This window comes from Lepus europaeus, chromosome 19 (genome assembly GCF_033115175.1).
Source record: "Lepus europaeus isolate LE1 chromosome 19, mLepTim1.pri, whole genome shotgun sequence".
NCBI lineage: Eukaryota > Metazoa > Chordata > Mammalia > Lagomorpha > Leporidae > Lepus > Lepus europaeus.
In genome coordinates, this window is record NC_084845.1 from 2,821,221 (window position 1) to 2,838,561 (window position 17,341).

General features: G+C 54.6%; 1 protein-coding gene across 1 annotated transcript; it reads right to left on the reverse strand.

The window, feature by feature from the left end:
• Positions 1 to 1,471: 1,471 nt before the first annotated feature.
• On the reverse strand, positions 1,472 to 15,648 carry LOC133748674 (NACHT, LRR and PYD domains-containing protein 9-like). Its single transcript, XM_062177607.1, has 8 exons — positions 14,207 to 15,648; positions 13,397 to 13,555; positions 12,326 to 12,493; positions 8,835 to 9,002; positions 7,492 to 7,662; positions 6,090 to 6,260; positions 5,575 to 5,745; positions 1,472 to 1,622 (listed from the first exon to the last, which is right to left on the reverse strand). Exons 1-8 carry the CDS (start codon positions 15,646 to 15,648, stop codon positions 1,472 to 1,474), a joined length of 2,601 nt encoding a protein of 866 aa, XP_062033591.1.
• Between the last annotated feature and the right edge of the window lie 1,693 nt (positions 15,649 to 17,341).

Sequence of the window (17,341 nt, forward strand, 5' to 3'; positions counted from 1 at the left end):
CAGCAGCCATTCACAAGGCAGCAAACTCAGACCCAGCTCCAGAGACCAGCTCCCGCCAGCTGCCTATAACCTACCCTCCGTGCACGGGCCACCTCCCGCACCAGTCTCTCCTGCCCTCTAGGTGCTCAGCATCTACAGTTCATTACTCAACACATTGCGTCTTTGCACCTTCTGTACTGCTGTAGATACAAATCCCGTACTCCCAGAGGATTCCGCGTGGTACATCTCTTGGCAGATCCGGCTCCCTAGAAGGCCGCTGTCACACACTGTGCGCATGTGAGCCCTGTGCACTATCAACATTCACTGCACCTCTGCGTTTGACAACTAAGGTTTCTCATGATCTCCATTCTCTGGGTAATGTGCACACACCATGGAGACCTGTCAGTGTTTGTCCAAGTGTACCAGAAGACAGTTTGTCCATCAAGGCACAACAGGAGACCAGCTGCCAAGCTGGGGACAGTTACTAGCCAGGAGCTAGGTCAGAAAGCAAAATGTGTAAACACCTATTATGAGCAGTGTCTACACTGCAGTGCCCATGGACTGTCCTTAGTCCACACCATTGCCAACGCTCAGAAATCTATTGTCGCCAGTCTTATGTCAAGTGGCTTATGAAGCAGTTATGTTTTCTCAAATAAGCCCCCTTTTAAAAAATGCTTGAAATTTAAGATCTTTGCAGTCTTGTGGTTTGAGAGTGCAGACTTTAGATATTTCGATCTTTCAGGGTATCAACACTTGGGATTATGTGGCACTGGGGTTAGGACCCAAACCCAAGCCAGACCAACTAGAGACAGTTTGGGTTTCTGTTAAGATCCAGTGACACCAACTCCATCTGTGGGCACATTCCAGCACGACCTCCAAGCCAGAGGCATCAGGACAGGGCTGGAGTTAAGACTCTGCCTGCAGCACTGGTATCCCTGATGAGCGATGGTTCCAGTCCTGGCTGTTCCGCTTCCAATCCAGCTCCCTGCTAACGCACCTGGGAGAGCAGTGAAGAACTGCCCAAGTCGTTGGGCCCCTGCACCCATGTGGGAGACCCGGATGGAGTTCCAGGCTCGACTTCAGCCTGGCCCAGCCCCAGGCCACTGTGGCCATTTGGGAAGTTGGTTCACAGCTAGAAGACATCTCACTAACTCTGCCTTTCATTTAAGTTTAAAAGGATCAGAGGATCTTTCCAATTCAAACTTCTGCACACAAGACTTCCATTAAAAAAAAAAAAACAACAAAGCTTTACAAACACTTAGCATTCACTCCGTGTATTTATTGCTTTAGATACTGCAAGGTAGGATGGAGTCTCCAAATAGGAGCATAGAGGGTAGAGCCACGTACCAACAGCACCAACACAGAAGCCCACTCCCAAGCACATGGCTATGGCACTGTCGGGGAGAAGCCCTGGAGACACCCCCACTGCCCTGACGTGCACCTGCAGGACAGGGGGAAGTGGGAGGAGGCAAGACAAGCCCTTGGGACAGCGTTACTTCAGGTTGCTCCCCAAGGGGACCACGCCCCTCATCCTGTACTCCTCTTGCAGCCAAGGCTCGTGCACAATGGTCAGGTGGGAGACCTTCTCCTCCACGGAGGACAGCAGCATCTGGGATTCCTCATCGTACACAGCCTTGTCCAGCCTGAGGGAATGGAAATAACGTCTTTACACACATCATTCACCTCTCTACAGCCCAAAGCCTGCTCCATGTCCTTCTTCCCTGATAAGGACTAAGAATTGCATTCAGTTGGCAGAGAACCTGAGTCCATCCTTTGGAACAAGGACACTGATTTACATGGCACAGTGCGAGTCCACATAAAACATTAAGAGGGTCAGATTTTGGCCGGCGCCATGGCTCACTAGGCTAATCCTCCACCTGCAGTGCCGGCACTCCGGGTTCTAGTCCCGGTTGGGGCGCCAGATTCTGTCCCAGTTGCTCCTCTTCCAGTCCATCTCTCTGCTGTGGCCCGGGAAGGCAGTGGAGGATGGCCCAGGTGCTTGGGCCCTGCACCCGCATGGGAGACCAGGAGGAGGCACCTGGCTCCTGGCTTCAGATTGGTGCAGTGCACCGGCCGTGGCAGCCATTTAGAGGGTGAACCAACGGAAGGAAGTCCTTTCTCTAACTCTGTCTAACTCTGCCTGGCATAATAAGAGGGTCAGATTTTCCAATTTGATTTGTATATGCCCAGGTACATTTACTATTTTTTAAACACACTTGAATACATCAGGGACTTCTCTAAGACATACAGAAACTAGTGTAATGAGTTTATGCCAGCTTCAGCAGCTGTCCACATTTGGGCCAGGCTTGGCCTAGCAGCCAAGATGTTAAGATGCCGGTTGTTCACGCTGGAGAGCCCGGCTTCAAGTCTATGCTCTGGGCCAGCACCGTGGCGTGGTGGGATAAGCCACCACCCACAGCACCAGCCTCCCGTACAGGTGCCGATCTCTGCTACTCCACTTCCAGTCCAGCTCCCTGCCTGGGAAAGCTGCAGAGGCAGGCTCAAGTCCCTGGACCCCTGCACCCACGTGGGAGCTCAAGAAGCTCCTGGCTTCAGCCTGGCCCAGCCCTGGCTCTTGTGGCCATTTGCAGCATGACCAACAGACCCAAGACGTCTCTCTTCCTCTAACCATGCCTTTACAAATTAAATGAACTTCAAAGAGTCTCTGCTCCATTCCAATTCCAGCTTCCTGTCACCATGCATCCTGGGAGGATCAAGTGATGGTTCAAGTACTTGGGTCCCTGCAAGAACCCGAATTGAGTTCCTGGTGCCCAGCTTGGACCTGGCCCAGCCTCAGACACTGTGGATACTTAAGGATAGAGCAACGGATGGAAGGTGCATTGTGGGTACTTAAGAGTAGGCCAGCAGATGGGAGGTACATCGCGGGTTCTTAAGGGTAGACCCGCAGATGGGAAGTGCATTGTAGGTACTTAAGGGGTACAACCAGCAGATGGGAGCTGAAATATTCATATTTGGCCGACGCTGCATACACCTCTTACCCAATTTTAAGGCGATTTAAAGTGAATGCTCAAACCAGTCTTACCCATAAATACTTCAGTCTCATCCACCATTTCAAGTTCCCTCCAGGTCCGTGTCTCCCGAGCCCACTGCCATAGAGCTGGTTGTCAGTCACCAGTAATTTATCGAATCCTTTAAGTCATGTTTTAAGTCAGCCATCAGTGTAATAAATATTTCAGAAAATATAACTTAACCCCTATTTTTGGGGATACCATTCAGTTGTAGCTTTTTCTTATGTTCAGTTTGGTTTTTGTTTTAGTTCACATCGTTTTTATTGCAAAGAAAATACTTTAAAAAAAATTTATCTTCATAGTGACTGACTTTTACTGGGGCCAGCATTGTGGCACAGCTGGCTAGGCCACCCCCTACAACGCCAGCATTTCATGTGAGTTGGTTCCAGTCCCGTCTGTGACACATCCAACCCATCTCCCTGCTTATATGCCTGGGAAAGCAAAAGATGGCCTGTGTGCTTGGGCCCCTGCCACCATCAGCAGAGACCCAGAGGGAGTTAAAGGGAGTTCCAAGCTCCTGGCTTCTCAGCCACGGCAGCCATCTGCGGAGTGAACCAGTGCACGGAAGATCCGTCTCTCCCTGTCACTTAACCTTTCAAGTTAAAAAATAAAAAAGACATTCAAAACCAAAAGAGAAGCCCCGATTTTCTCTCATAAGGTGATCACTTTATAAGGTTGTATCCTTCTTTTATACCTCGAATAGTAACTGTTGGAGTGCATGGGTCCCAGAAAAAAAAAAAAAAATCAAGAAGATTGGTTTACAAAGTTGCGCTGATTGCAACACAGGTTTCCCCAAGATCAGTGTTCCCAGGATCCCCACACTCCCTGTGTCCTTTCTTGGGGTTCATGGTCACGTCCCTGTCCAGCTCCAACTGCACAAGGAAGTGGGGGAGAGCTGGCAGGTCAACAACTGCCGTTTGCACACACAGTGAGGTTTCCTTACCCTTGGCTTTCCCAAGTAGGGAAGACGCGTAAGCTCCCTTTTGGTTGCAGATGCAATACAGCCATCAGCTTACCTAGGAAGCACTGGTTTGCGTTTGCTACTCTGGAGAGGAAATGTTTAGGTATGAAGCTGGTGGTCAGATAAGGGGGAGACAAGATAAAGATCTTGGGGGCCAGCACTGTGGTGCAGGTTAAGCTGCCACCTACGGCACTGGCATCCATATGGGCAGCCAGTTCAAGTCCTGACTGCTCCTCTTCCCATCCAGCTCTCTGCTATGGCCTAGGAAAGCAGCGGAGAATGGCCCAAGTCCCTGGGCCCCTGCCACCCACACGGGAGACCCCAAAGAAGCTCCTGGCTTCAGCCTGGCCCATCCCTGCTAGTCGAGGCCATTTAGGCAGTGAACCAGCAGGTGGAAGGTTTGTCTGTCCTCTATCCCCGACTTTCAAGTAGATCAAAGAAAATTCATGGTTTTATCATTCAAGTCTTAATACTGGACACGTGCCTAGAGGAGCTAGGTCTCTTCTCTGAGCACGGTGGTCTCTGCCGGACAGCTGCCCTGGTCTCCTGGCCAGCCCTGGCGAGCACACAGCCCGGCCCCACCTCAGGGCCTCTGTGCTGGCTGCGGCCCTCCCCACGCCACTCACAGCTCTGTGGCCATTTCCAGGCAAGCACAGCAGTTAAGAACCAAGCACCTGGAGCCCTCGCACCTACTGTCAAGGTCAACCTAACCATGCCCGGGTCCCAGGGCACCAGGCAGAGGCAGCCCATCCCTGTGAGCCACCAAGCGCCTGGAGCCCTCGCACCTACTGTCGAGGTCAACCTGACCATGCCCGAGTCCCGGGGCACCAGGCAGAGGCAGCCCATCCCTGTGAGCCACTGTGTCGTCTGGAAGGAGGGGCAGTGAGTGGCCCTCTCGGGGTGTGGCCAGGACAAGGGGAGCTTGTGCTCAGGGCAGCCGGAGCTTTGCCCGTCTCTGCAGGAACCCCGTCTGTTTCAGCCTCACGGCTCTTGCTGCTCCATCAGTCATGCCCTGCCCTGACCGGAGCACCTCTCCCAACCCAGTACCTCACTCACTACCCCTACGCAGTACTCCCAGTCCCGGTACAGAGCAGAGAGCGCGGGGCTGGGCACATCAACCGCTGTATGCACAGCCACGTCCTCCGTGTGTCACCCCCGCAGGCGGCCCAGTGTGAACCCTGCCTCTGTTGCACGGGGGCCCCTCCAAGTGCAAGGTGAGCATTCGGAACACACCGACTGCTGCTCTCTATGATCGTACCCCTCAGTCCACACCCTGCTCAGCCTGGGCCAGCCCCGATCTGCCGCTGCGTGATCATGGGCAAAGCAGGAGATGCTGTCTGTCCAGCGTCTGCTAGAAGACAGGGTCACCCAAGGACAGAACCATTGCTATCCTACAATGCCTGGAGATTCTGGATTGCCTCAACTCGAGGGAGGAGCTACAGGCATCTATGAGTGGATATTTCCAAGAACCTACAGCACATAGGACAATCCTCGCCATGAAGAACTGTCCAGCCCCAGGACCACTGAAACTGAGGTCGAGCAAGCTGGACAGGTGACTGCCCTCACCGAGGCCACGCACCGCCCAGCAACACAGCACCCACTCACCCAAGCAGCTCCAGGACACAGTCCAGGTGGGACAGGGCCTCGCACAGCTTCACCACCCCGTCGTGGTCCAGCACGATCCAGTCGAGGTTCAGGCTCTTCAGGGACTTGCAGATGATGAGAGCCGAGGCGAGGTCTTCGACACAGGCCGTGGTGAGCTTACACAATTCCAGGCTGCAAGGCAGAGCGGCTGCACCTGCCCCTTCCTGTCTTGGCAGGAGGCTCTGCTCTATGCCAGCCATTCTCCACCGGGGAGAGGCGTGGCGCCATGGCTAGAGACTTCACCTAACCAAAGGGTACTACTGGCAACTCCGATAGGGGCCGGGGCTGCCGAACCTCCTGTGAGGCACTGGACAGTCCCGCCCCCAACAGGCCCACCCAGCACGATCCAGCCCCGGACACCCACAGCACCAAGACCCTAGTCCCTCAGGAAAGCGCGTTCATCAGAGTCCTCCAGACACGTTCAAGGGCCCCGCCCCCCCTGCTCCTGAAACAGGTGCCCCTCCGCAGAGACGCACCCCAGATGCTGTAACCGGATTTTGGGATGCTTCAGAGCTTCGCACAGCTGCTTCACACCGGCATCCTTGATCTCATTGTTGCCCAGTTTCAGGGTCTTCAGACTTTCATTGCAAGTGAGGGCAGCAGCAATGTCCTTACAGCAAGCCGGAGTGAGGTAGCAGCTGGTCAGGCTGGAGACACACACACTGTGTACACTCTGGGATCCAAGCTTGCTTCCACTCACACACGAGGCACCCAACACCACGCACGCCTACGGTGCTCCGACGCAGGTGCAGCCACATCCGAGGTCTCACTCCCCACCCTGCTCGGCACTGTGGCCTTTCTCTTGCCTCCCTCCATCTGGGCCTCTGCCCTCGTTCTCCCTGGCTAAGGTGCTTCTGCCCCAGGCATCGGCAGGGCTTTCCCTCGTGGCCTTCAAGTCTTCCCACGAGTGGCACCTGTCATGAGGCCTCCCAGGACCAGCTTGTGAAGGGGCCTCTTCCCAGCCTTCTGCAGCCCCTAGCACACGTTCTCCCCATAGTCTTTGTCACCTGCTGTCAGAGAGGGATGCCAAGATGATTCACGGACAGGTGATAGATCATGGTTAGAGGAGATGGATTTTAGATAGATGTGAGACAGCCAAGACAGATAGTGGTCGGATGATGGATTATCAATTCCAATAGACAAACAGGAGTTGGAGACACAAAGCAAGAGATGGATTGAACACACAACACATGGAATAGTGCTAGGTGGGTAGATACACGCCAGTACAGATGTACATAGACATGCATGTAACATACAACGCATTTCTCTCTACTTGACTTCAAGCACGATTTCTCTGGGGGATGGGAGAACTGTGACAGCATCGGCAGACATTTTGGTTTGCCACACACAGGAAGGGTGCTATTGGAATTGAGAGGATAGGAACTGGCTCAACGCCTTGTAGCAACCAACAAGCCGAGTCAAGATTTCAGGAGGTGCCAATATTGCAACGACACCCAAGCACCCCACCTGCACATGTGTGAGACTCCATAAAATAGAGTCCCTTGGGAATGAGGGGGAGAGGGGTGGCCTGTTCAGTGTCACTTACGCAGGCAGGGCAGCACCCAGGTGGCAGTGTGAGGACTGGGCGTCCTCCATGCCGCGCCTCCTGGCGTTGACTGGCCACACCAGGGGACAGTCTGAGCACAGTTCTCCCCCTGTGTAACTCCAGCTCGCCAGCTCCATCCCCTGTGCAGTCTCCCTCCCCAGCAAGCTCACCCAGCCAAGGGCGCTCGGGACTGGGGACGAGGGAGACTCTGCGCAGTTTACAAGGACTCCACATCGCAATTTGTTGTTGGGACCACAGCACTCGCCCGGTCTCCCTCCCTCCCAGTGCCAACACCAGAAGTGCTGACGCGGAGGCGCCAGGGCCACACCTACCACAGCTCCGTGAGGGTACAGTTCCGGTGTTTCAGTGCCTTGCACAGAGTCGCCACCCCCTCATCCTCCAGCATGTTTGACCCCAGGTCCAGGGTGGACAGACAGATGTTGCTCGGGAGGGTTCGGGAAAAGTAGTCACAGGAGACACGGGTGAGGCAGCAGAAGTTTACTCTGCGAAGACACACACGTCGGTTTGTCAGCCCACGAAGCTGTGCACGGCCACACCCCCAGGGCGCCACAGGGCGGCTCTCCCCTTGTCCCTTGCATGCCGCTGTCGCTCAGGACAATGAAGGGTTTCGAACTTGTGGCGGTGGCACAGATACAGAAGGAGGTATATGGAATCCAGTGTGATAACTGAAGCCATCTCCAGCTCTCGAGATAGAAACCACCCCATCTCTGCGCCGGCGTCCACTGCTGGTTTAATGCAGTTTACCAGACAAGTTTGCATCCTATGTACTTAAGTGTTTGGCAAACGTAGATTTTAGGCATCTTACCAAACAAAAATATGCAACTGTGGGATGATGAGTGCGTTAATCTATTGGTCTACAGTAACATTTAAGCACATATATGAAGTAACTTTCTGCTATTGAACCATACTGCACTACATATGTAGGTTTCCCAAGGTTGTTCAAGTGTTCGCACCATACAATAAGGCAACTATTAGAAAATATTTGCCTATTAACTGTTGCAAAAATTACTTCCCGCCAACATCATTGTATGCCTTAAATATATACAGTTATGTCAGTTATATAGCAATACAATTGGAAAGAGTGAAAACCGAGTTGGTGATTTCAACCAAAGTTATCTAAAACTTCACCTAATTCCTGCATGCCCGATGCTGAAAACTTGACAAAAGGAAGCTTAAGATACAAACTCATCACCTCACAGCTACCAACCACCAACCCCCAGGTGTAGCTGGGTTGCCTGCCGGGGAAGCCAACATTTCACCAGGCGACTGCCCATGAATTCCACACTTGGAGCACACCTGGCACGCCAGCCCTAGGTGGTCCCATGGACAAAGGCCCCACACACCACCGCTGCTCCCCGGCCCCCACTCCCTCCTGCTTCCTCCCACGAGCCCCAGCAGGAAGAAAGCTCAAGTTCCCGATGCTCTTGTGGGAGGTTTCGCCTACAATCTTCTCATTTTCCCCGATCAGACTATAGGTACCTAGGTCAAGTGTTCTCAAAGAACCACAAATTGAGAATTTAGAAGTACTTTGAGGATTAGGTGATACAATCTTCAGTGGCTACAGTGTTTCACAACCCTAGATCAACACTCCAGGGGGAGACACCATGGATCAAGGAATGACGGTGCACACACTGGGTCCCCCAGACATACTCACATCAGCGTCTGCAGGGCGCACTTGGAGTGCTTGAGCCCCTCGCACAGCACGTTCGCGCCTTCGTCGCACAGGGCGTTCTCGATCAAGGAGAGCGACTTGAGCTTGTTGCAGACAAGGACACAGGCGAGGTCCTTAGAGACTTCACTGGAGAGGTCACAATTGCCCAACCTACAGAGACGGCAGGAGGCTTTGAGCAGTCTACGCGAGCTTGGTCACAGCGCCAGTGACACCTCCGCTTCTGTCTCGCACCTGGCAACCCAGCGTCTGCGTCCTAGCTTTTTAAAGCCCCACCAGACTCAGACTCTCCCCACTAGTCACCTGTGGCTTTCCACTCAAGCAAGGAAACACGTAAGCCAGCAATTCGCAACCAAGTGCAATTTTGGTTTCTGGGAGACACCTGGAAACCTCTGCAGACTTTTGGTTCTAGTAACGTAGGGCTTGCTACTGGTATCTGGTGGGCAAGGGGCAGGGGTGCTGCTCCACGTCCTACAAGGAACAGGACAAGCCCCCAAACTGTGTTACATGGAATTCGACAAATCCAGTTATCGACCGAATTGGCCACAGTGCTATAGACGACAGCAAAGCCTGCTCTTGGCCCCTCTCACACTCAGGTGGACTCAACACCCCCAGTACAGAACACATCACCTCTGGTCTCCAAACCCTATGTGGGGTTTTCCCCCCCACTCAGTCCGAGGCTTTCGGTGGATACTGATCGTGTACTTAACCTCAACCCTGGCACTGTCCACCCCGAGTTGTGGGCAGATCCAGGCTGAGTCCACCCTGCAAGACTGCTCCCCACTTCCAGTGCCAGAGGCAGACCCAAGTGTCTGCCTGTGCTTCTGGCCACCAGCTCCAAGTCTGCTGTTCCCCCATCCCTCCCCTCAGTTTGCCAGAATGCATCAAAGAACTCGGGGACTCCATCCACGAGTTTGGTACATACATAAGCGATGTGATAAAGGACAGATGGAAGCCAGACAAAGCAAGTGTAGGGAAGATCTGGGAGGGAAGCTGCCCGGGCTTCTAGGGGTACACGGCACGGCGTGTCTGGCAGCCTGGAAGCCCCCAGACTCCACACTGTGGGCAGTCTCACAGGGCCTCCGTCACGCCGGCACGATTAGTTACTCCCTCCACTCCGCTGCTCCCCTCCCCCTGAGGGGGGAGGGCTGAGAAAGCCCAAACTTGAGAACTGATGCCCAGAAGGACCATGGCCCATCAGGAGCCCGAGAGCCATGTCCGTAAGCTGCTCCTAGCACCCAGGAGATTTCCAGTCTGCGTCAGGAACAACAGTCAAAGACCAAGTGTTAAGACAAGACCTCTGCTTCTACCCAACGTCCATGAACGCACCAGGGCTTTGGAGATCTGCACCAGGAAGTAGCAATGCAGACCAGGATGTGCACTTCTCGTCACACATGCCCGCCCAAGTGTGGGGGTGGACACAGCCCGGTCCGAGCCCTCGTGCGACTCACAGGGGCCGGTAGCAAGGCCCTGCCAAGTCCTTGACATCATCTCACCCCACATGCACGTGGTTCTGTCACAGCTGCCTCCGGTTTTCTCCGTCTCCATCCTACTCAGAGGTAGATGCTTACCCAAGTTCGGCCACATGGAGTGCTTGTCTCCAAAGTGCCTCCTCTACCCAAGAGTTTCGATGCAAAGTTGGGTGGAACCGGTCCTCTCAGATCAGGAGGAAGGTTAAGGGGGAGTAGGGCACAAGCCATGTTTAAAGATGTCGTGGGAACGTGTGTTCAGAACCCCACATCAACGTTGATCCAGATTCGGGAAGCTCAGTGAATTCTGCTCAGGTAAGCAAAGCCACAATACAAAGACATCTTGAGAACTGTCATGTTCTTCACACCTTACCTTCAATGGGATAAGATACCAATACGTAAGTTTAGAAAAATGTACAAAAGCCAGAATATGAGCGGGTATAGCCACTGTAGGGAACAGGCTGGAGATTTGAGATTTCTGTAAAGACTTGAAATAGAACTGCCGTGTGATTCAGCCATCCCACTAGTGGGTATTTACCCAAAAGATGAGTTCATCGTAGCAAAGGCGTTCCTGCTTCACCGTGTTCATAGAGGTACTGTTCACAATAGCCAAGATATGCTGTCAGCCTAGTATCAGCACATTACGATAATGTAGTACAGGCCAGCACCGTGGCTCACTTGGCTAATCCTCCACCTGCAGTGCTGGCACCCTGAGTTCTAGTCCCAGTTGGGGCACCAGTTCTATCCCAGTTGCTCCTCTTCCAGTCCAGCTCTCTGCTGTGGCCCGGGAGTGCAGTAGAGGACGGCCCAAGTGTTTGGGCCCTGCACCCGCACGGGAAACCAGGAGAAGCACCCGTCCCCTGGCTTCAGATTGGCACAGTGCCGGCCATAGTGGCCATTCGGGGGGGTGGGTGAACCAATGGAATGAAGACCTTTCTATGTCTCGCTCTCACTGTCTATAACTCTGTCTCTAACTGCCTGGCAAAAAAAAAAAAAAAAAAAAAAACCTACGCAGGGGCCGGCTCCAGGGCCTCGTAGGTTAAGCCTCCACCTGTGGAGCCAGCATTCCTTACGGGCACCAGCTCATGCTCCAGCTGCTCCACTTCTGATCCAGCTGTGCTTCTGGCCCAGAAAGGCAGTGGAAGATGGCCCAAGTGAGCAAAGCAGCAAGTTCAAGACCTTTCTCTCCATCTCTCCCCAACTCTGCCTCTCAATCTTTAAAAAGAAACACTCCATGCGGTGCCATCAACTATGCAAGAGCAAAAGCAGTCTGCACGTTCACCCAGAGGAGAGAGAATTAGCATAGAAAGACAGAGGGGTTGCCGGGATTTAGGAAGGCTTGGAAGGCCCAGATCTCTAGGAATCCCATAGCCCAACAACTCCTATCAGTCCGGCTACTGCAACTTGAGGCAGCCAAGTCAGCGGTGTGTCCGACTGTGCCTACCGGGTCTTCAATTCCTGCCGACAGTGACCTGGGACAGACCTGGTGGATGTCAGGCGATTCTGGCCACTGCTACCTCAACTTCCCTTTGTGAGCAACGGGCAGGCCCTGCCTAGCCATCACTGGTTGGGATGGAAGCAACCCAGGCACGGTCCTCAAGAGGAGTAGGGGTCTTGGGGCCAGCATGTTCCCTCCGGCTCCGTGGTGTCAGTCTCCCAGCAAGATCACGCTCGAGATCATGCCACTAGCTTCAAGTTTCACCGAATAGCTCCAGCAGGAAATGGAGCCAAGATTCGGCCCGTGTTGTTGAGGGCAGAGCCGAGAGAGGGCAGGCAAGGTGCCCAGGAGACGCCATGGAAGTGAGCGCGAGAGCTGGGGAGTCAGACCAGCCTCCTGGGAGGAGGCCCTGCCTTCACAATCCACCCCCACCTCCCCACAGGGTCTGCACGGCCCGACGCCGAGGAGAGAAAGCCGAGGGGTGAGGACGGCTGTCCCGAGCTCCAGGAAAGCCGAAGGGCACACTCACACTGCGACCTCCCCGCGGCACGCCCAGGCCAGGGACTCACACGAGCACCTCCACGTTGCACGCCGGGTACCGCAACGTCTCACACAGGTACGTGACGGCATCCGTGGACAGGGTGGTGCCGTACAGGTTCAGGTACTTCAGGTGGAAGCTGTGAAGGATCCCCTTACTGAACTGAATGCCATTTCCAAAGTTAGAAATGAAGTTGCACCTGCAGAAGGTAAGCCAGCGTCACAGGGCCCCAGCACGACACCCCTGGGGGCTTCCCCTCCCGTGACCTGTCAATCTTGGTTAGCCCTGCCTACAGAGGATTTCTGCTGGGGTCTTCAGACAGGACCTCAGGCTGCCAGCATCTCATGTCCCCAACGTCCCCCCACTGTACCTACCACCCTTTGTGTTACAAGGGAAGTGTCAGGTGCATCCCACGTTAATCTGAGCCGCAGCAACTCACATACAAACTATGTTTGTGCCTCTGCGTTGTGAGATCCAGCCCGGTCCCTCATCCACAGGCAAGGTACACGTGCCGGAGTGAGTGACACAGACAAGACTGCCTGCGAGGAAGCACCCAGTAGCTGCGAGTTTGGGGTTTTGGTTTAAGATAGACAAGGTATGTGAGGACTCAATTGCTGGTTCCAGAGTTAAAACTGGGTCCAGATTTTTGCTGTTGGTCTTGCTATTATTTGCAAGGTTGGGAAACTACTAAGTTTCTTCAGTCCAGTTTCTGCAGGGAACATAGGCGCTGTCATGACAGGTAGGAAGTGAGCGTTGCCTGGAGTACCCAGCACATGTCAGCTCACGCAGGGCAGCTTGTCTTTCAGGGGGACCTGTCAGTCAGATCCACTTGCACTTAACAGCCAGGTCTGTGCAGATAGAAACTTGTACTTCAAAACATTCCTGGGAATTCGAAGATGCACTTAACCTGGCGCCACAACCCGAAACGCACGCACTTTTCCACGAACTTGTCAAGAGCCCTCGTACTTAACCTCTGCCGCCACGACCCCCTCACGCTGGGTCCCACTGCGTCTCCGCATTGATCCTCTCCCCAGGAGGCCGGAGTAGAGAAAAGCGAGCTCTGCCGGCCCCTTGCCACGGGACAGGGAAGCACCCAACTCACCACAAGCTTTCGATCCTGCAGGCGGGCCGAGCCAAGGCCTTGGAGATGATGCTCATGGACACATCGTCCAGCATGCAGCTGTCCAGTTTCAGCACCTGGAACCTCCTGCTGTTGAACACGGAGCAGAGATCCCGCCAGAAGAAGATCGTCTGAACCTCACTGAGAAGATCGGACAGCGGGATTCTCACCAGGAGCCGAGCTCAACGCCAGACAGTACAGAGACAGACAACGGCCCAGGGCCCCTCCAAGCTCACCTCACCCAGGAGGGAGAGAGAAGTCCAGCCAGGTGAACTGAGTCAACACGGCATAGCCATTAAGAAAACGGATCCACCACCAGTTAGGGGACCCAGCTGTGGCTTTCCCACTGACTCACGACGCGACCCTGGACGAGCTACTCCACCTTCCCCACCCCTCCTGCAGGGGAGAATATTTGTCACGGGAGCAGTGGTCAACACGCGGAGACCCCTCAGGGAGCAGGGAACCATCTCCAGGCAGGTCGGGAACAGGGCCACGTCTCTGTTCTCAGCTGCAAGCCGATCTTCTGAATCCAATTAAAGGGTACAAAGCAGAAGTCGGCAGAGCCAACAGGGACACGGGCAAAAACGTAGGAGGCGAACATTCTACCAGCTGCTGCTCACGGTCCCACTGGGAGCCACCAGCAGCACCAGGGCTCGGGAGGATGCCTTCTGGCTGCAGTACCCAGGCTGTCGACCACACGAGTGCAAGGACCCATGGATTCCCCACTGACCACCAAAGCGACTGCAGGCATGGCGTGCAGGGGACAGACAGAGGATTAACCAATGCGCTCACCTTATGGGCGACGAGCAGTCATACGGAAACACATTGTTGATACAGAGGTGCAGTCTCTTGAGGCTTCGGCAATGCTTCAGGCAGTACGAAGCTATGACCATTTGATCGGTATCCTCGATGTTGATGAAGATTTCCTCAAAGAAATTCATCACTTTCATTACAAAGTCCTCATCCTGAGTCTCGAACAAGGCCGCGAACAGCCTCTGGAAATTCACTTCCCCCTTATCGGGCTCGTGCTGACCCAAAATGTTAAGGCTTTGGATTATGTCCGGCTTCACCGACTTCGACAGCGTGAAGCCAAAGGACGCCTCCAGCTGGTTGAGAATCCTATGGGTCGAGATCCCCAACAGGAACCCCCCGACCTGGGACAGGTGGGTGTGGACGCGACCCATGCTGGCCGCTACCATCTGGCCCACGGTCCCGATGGCCGCGTTCAGCTGGTCCTTGGGTTGCCGGAGGTAGTAGTACAGGGCGGCACAGAACTCCTGGAGGGACCTGTTGTTGAAGGTGAAGCCGTCGCCTCGCCGCCGGAGCAGCCGCATGCCCACCCACATGAGAAGGTCGGACTCCGAGATGCCATTCCTCCTGAGGTCTTCCTGGAGGAAGAAGAACGCCTCGGTCCACATCCCCTCCACAGCCAGGGAGCACAGGCTTTTCATCCGCGCCCTGTTCTGCGTCAGGGAATCCGACCTCCCCGCCTTGAACGCCGTTGCCGCGAAGGAGACGTACAGGGAGGTGCCCGTCTCGGGGTCGATGTGGAGGCTCTCCCCCCTCTCCAGCTGCCACCTCACGCAAGTGCAGACCAGCCAGCACACGAGGGGACTCTCGCACAGCACGAACAGCGGCGGGATGTCGCTCACGAAGCCGAACGCCTGCACGGCTTCGTCCGCGTTATTGAAGAAGTGGAAGAAGTACAGCTTCCTGTAGTGCTCGGAGAACGGCTGGAGACCTACTAGCACCGGGCAGTTCAACAGGAACCCGTTGTTCTTCATGCTCCGCGTCCCGAACCCGAGGACCAGAGAGCATCCCGGAAGCATGGTTTTCTGCAGCAGGCTGCCCAGGAGCACCTGCGTCGGCCAGCGCTGCCTCCAGTCTCCGCACATGTCCGTCTTCACGCTCAGGTCGAACTTCAGCTCCTCGAAGCCATCCATGATGAACAGGATCTTCTCCGGGTGGGCGAAGGCATCTTCCAGCGACTCCGCAGACTCGGGCCAGTCCTTGGAGAGGAGCTCCGCCAAGCTCGTTTCTACAACACGGTTCAGCTCGTCGACGCTGAGGAAGAAGACATAGGTGTATCTGTCCCTCCACAGGGTTCCCTCCGCCCACTCCAGCATCACCTTCCTCAGGATCGTCGTTTTCCCACATCCTTCTGGACCGTTCATAGCCACGGTGGCCGGTCCAGGTGCCTCGGCAGCAGCCCTGGTCAGTATGCCGTACTCCATGCCTACCGATTCTTTGTAAAAGCTCTCGGGGACTGGGAGGTTGGTTTCCTGGATCCATACGAGTTGGAACTTTTCCTTCATCCGGTTTTTGTATGGGTTTGGCTTATCTGAGTGAAGAACAAAGTGGAAGTCACGTGAACACTCACTCCTAGTCCTCGGAGCGACTCCAGACCTGCCGGCACATACAGCGACTGTCCTGCATCTCTGTGGTCACTAGGGCTGTCATCTATCCGAAATGCTGCCCCTGGAAGCCCAGGACCGAAATCGGAAGCCCAACTCGGAGCTGGAAACTAAAGCAACGTGTGGCTACTTGGGAACCACGCATTAGCTCCAAGAAGGGCTGCCCAGTAGAGAATCTGTCCATGTCCCGTCCACTCAAGGCCTGTAGAAGGCAGGACTGCGAACACTGATGTTGATTCTGAATGGTTCATAGCGTCAACAAGCCACCAAGTTTGATTCTACCCCTACCTTACTAAAAAAAATTCAGAGGGTTCACGGGGCTGGACTAACTCAGACAGGAATGTCAGCATTGGACAGTCCACCCACGTCCGACCTGAAACCGTGAGGCCTGGGTTATCTCCAGTCCTGGCTGCCGGCTACGTTTGAAATGCCCGCCTGAACCACCATTTTAATCACACTGCATCCCTTCCAGGTTCAGAGCAGATTGGGGGACGCAAAGGCAGTCAGCAGAACACTCCGGGCAGTGCCCTGCATTGAGGGGACACGAACCACGGCAGTGAGACTCAGAGCCAAGTACAAGGTGTGCTGGAGGCCACGCCAAACACCGCTCCCAGAAGAGTGACTAAGCTACTGCGGTACGTACCTAAAAGGAAGCCCCACACCATGTGCATCTCACGTGGCCCTGGGACAAGCTGGGACTTCAGCCACTTCCGAAGAGCAAGTGGATCCTAGCTCATCGAGGCCCAGTTCCTTAGTTCCCTCCAACGTTCGATTCCAGTTTATTCCAGGTGAGGATCACACCCCATCTTCAATTGCAAAGTGGGTTTTTGTGAAGGTCAAGCTCAGCTCAGCTGTCCCCAGTGACCCTCCAGTACCGACCTCGCCATCCTCAGAGAGGGAGAACTCCCAGGGCTTCTCAGCTCAGGGACTTGGGGGACGGTCCCTGGTGGATGCCACAATGTGTCCAGTTTGCTGGCACGTTCTCCTACCTCTGTGTCTAGGCCCCGTTTTGCCTCACGATGGGAAGTTTCATGGTCAAACACCCCTCCCTTGCTTTGACCACGCAAGTGACCACAAGCAGAGTGCGTCATTTTCAGGCCTTGCCTATCAAAATATCCAGTACTACCCCCACACAGCTTCACACAGACAACTCCACATCCGGAACAAGTCACTGCTGACAACACGAGACAAAAATCAATGAGGAGGCCGGTGCTACGGTATAGCAGGTAAAGCCATCACCTGCAGTACCGACATCCCACACGGGTGCCTGTTCAAGTCCCAGCCGCTCCACCTCCGATCCAGCTCCCTGCTAATGCACCTGGGAAAGCAGTGGAGGATGGCCCGAGTGCTTGGGCCCCTGCACCCACGTGGGAGACCTGGATGAAGCTGCTGGCTCCTGGCTGCCGATCAGCCCAGGTCCATTTGTTTTAGCAAATAAGCTCGCTCTCTGCCTCTAACTCTGCCTTTCAAATCAGTCTTAAAAAGGAAAAAAACCCAGATTCTGGGTCCTCTT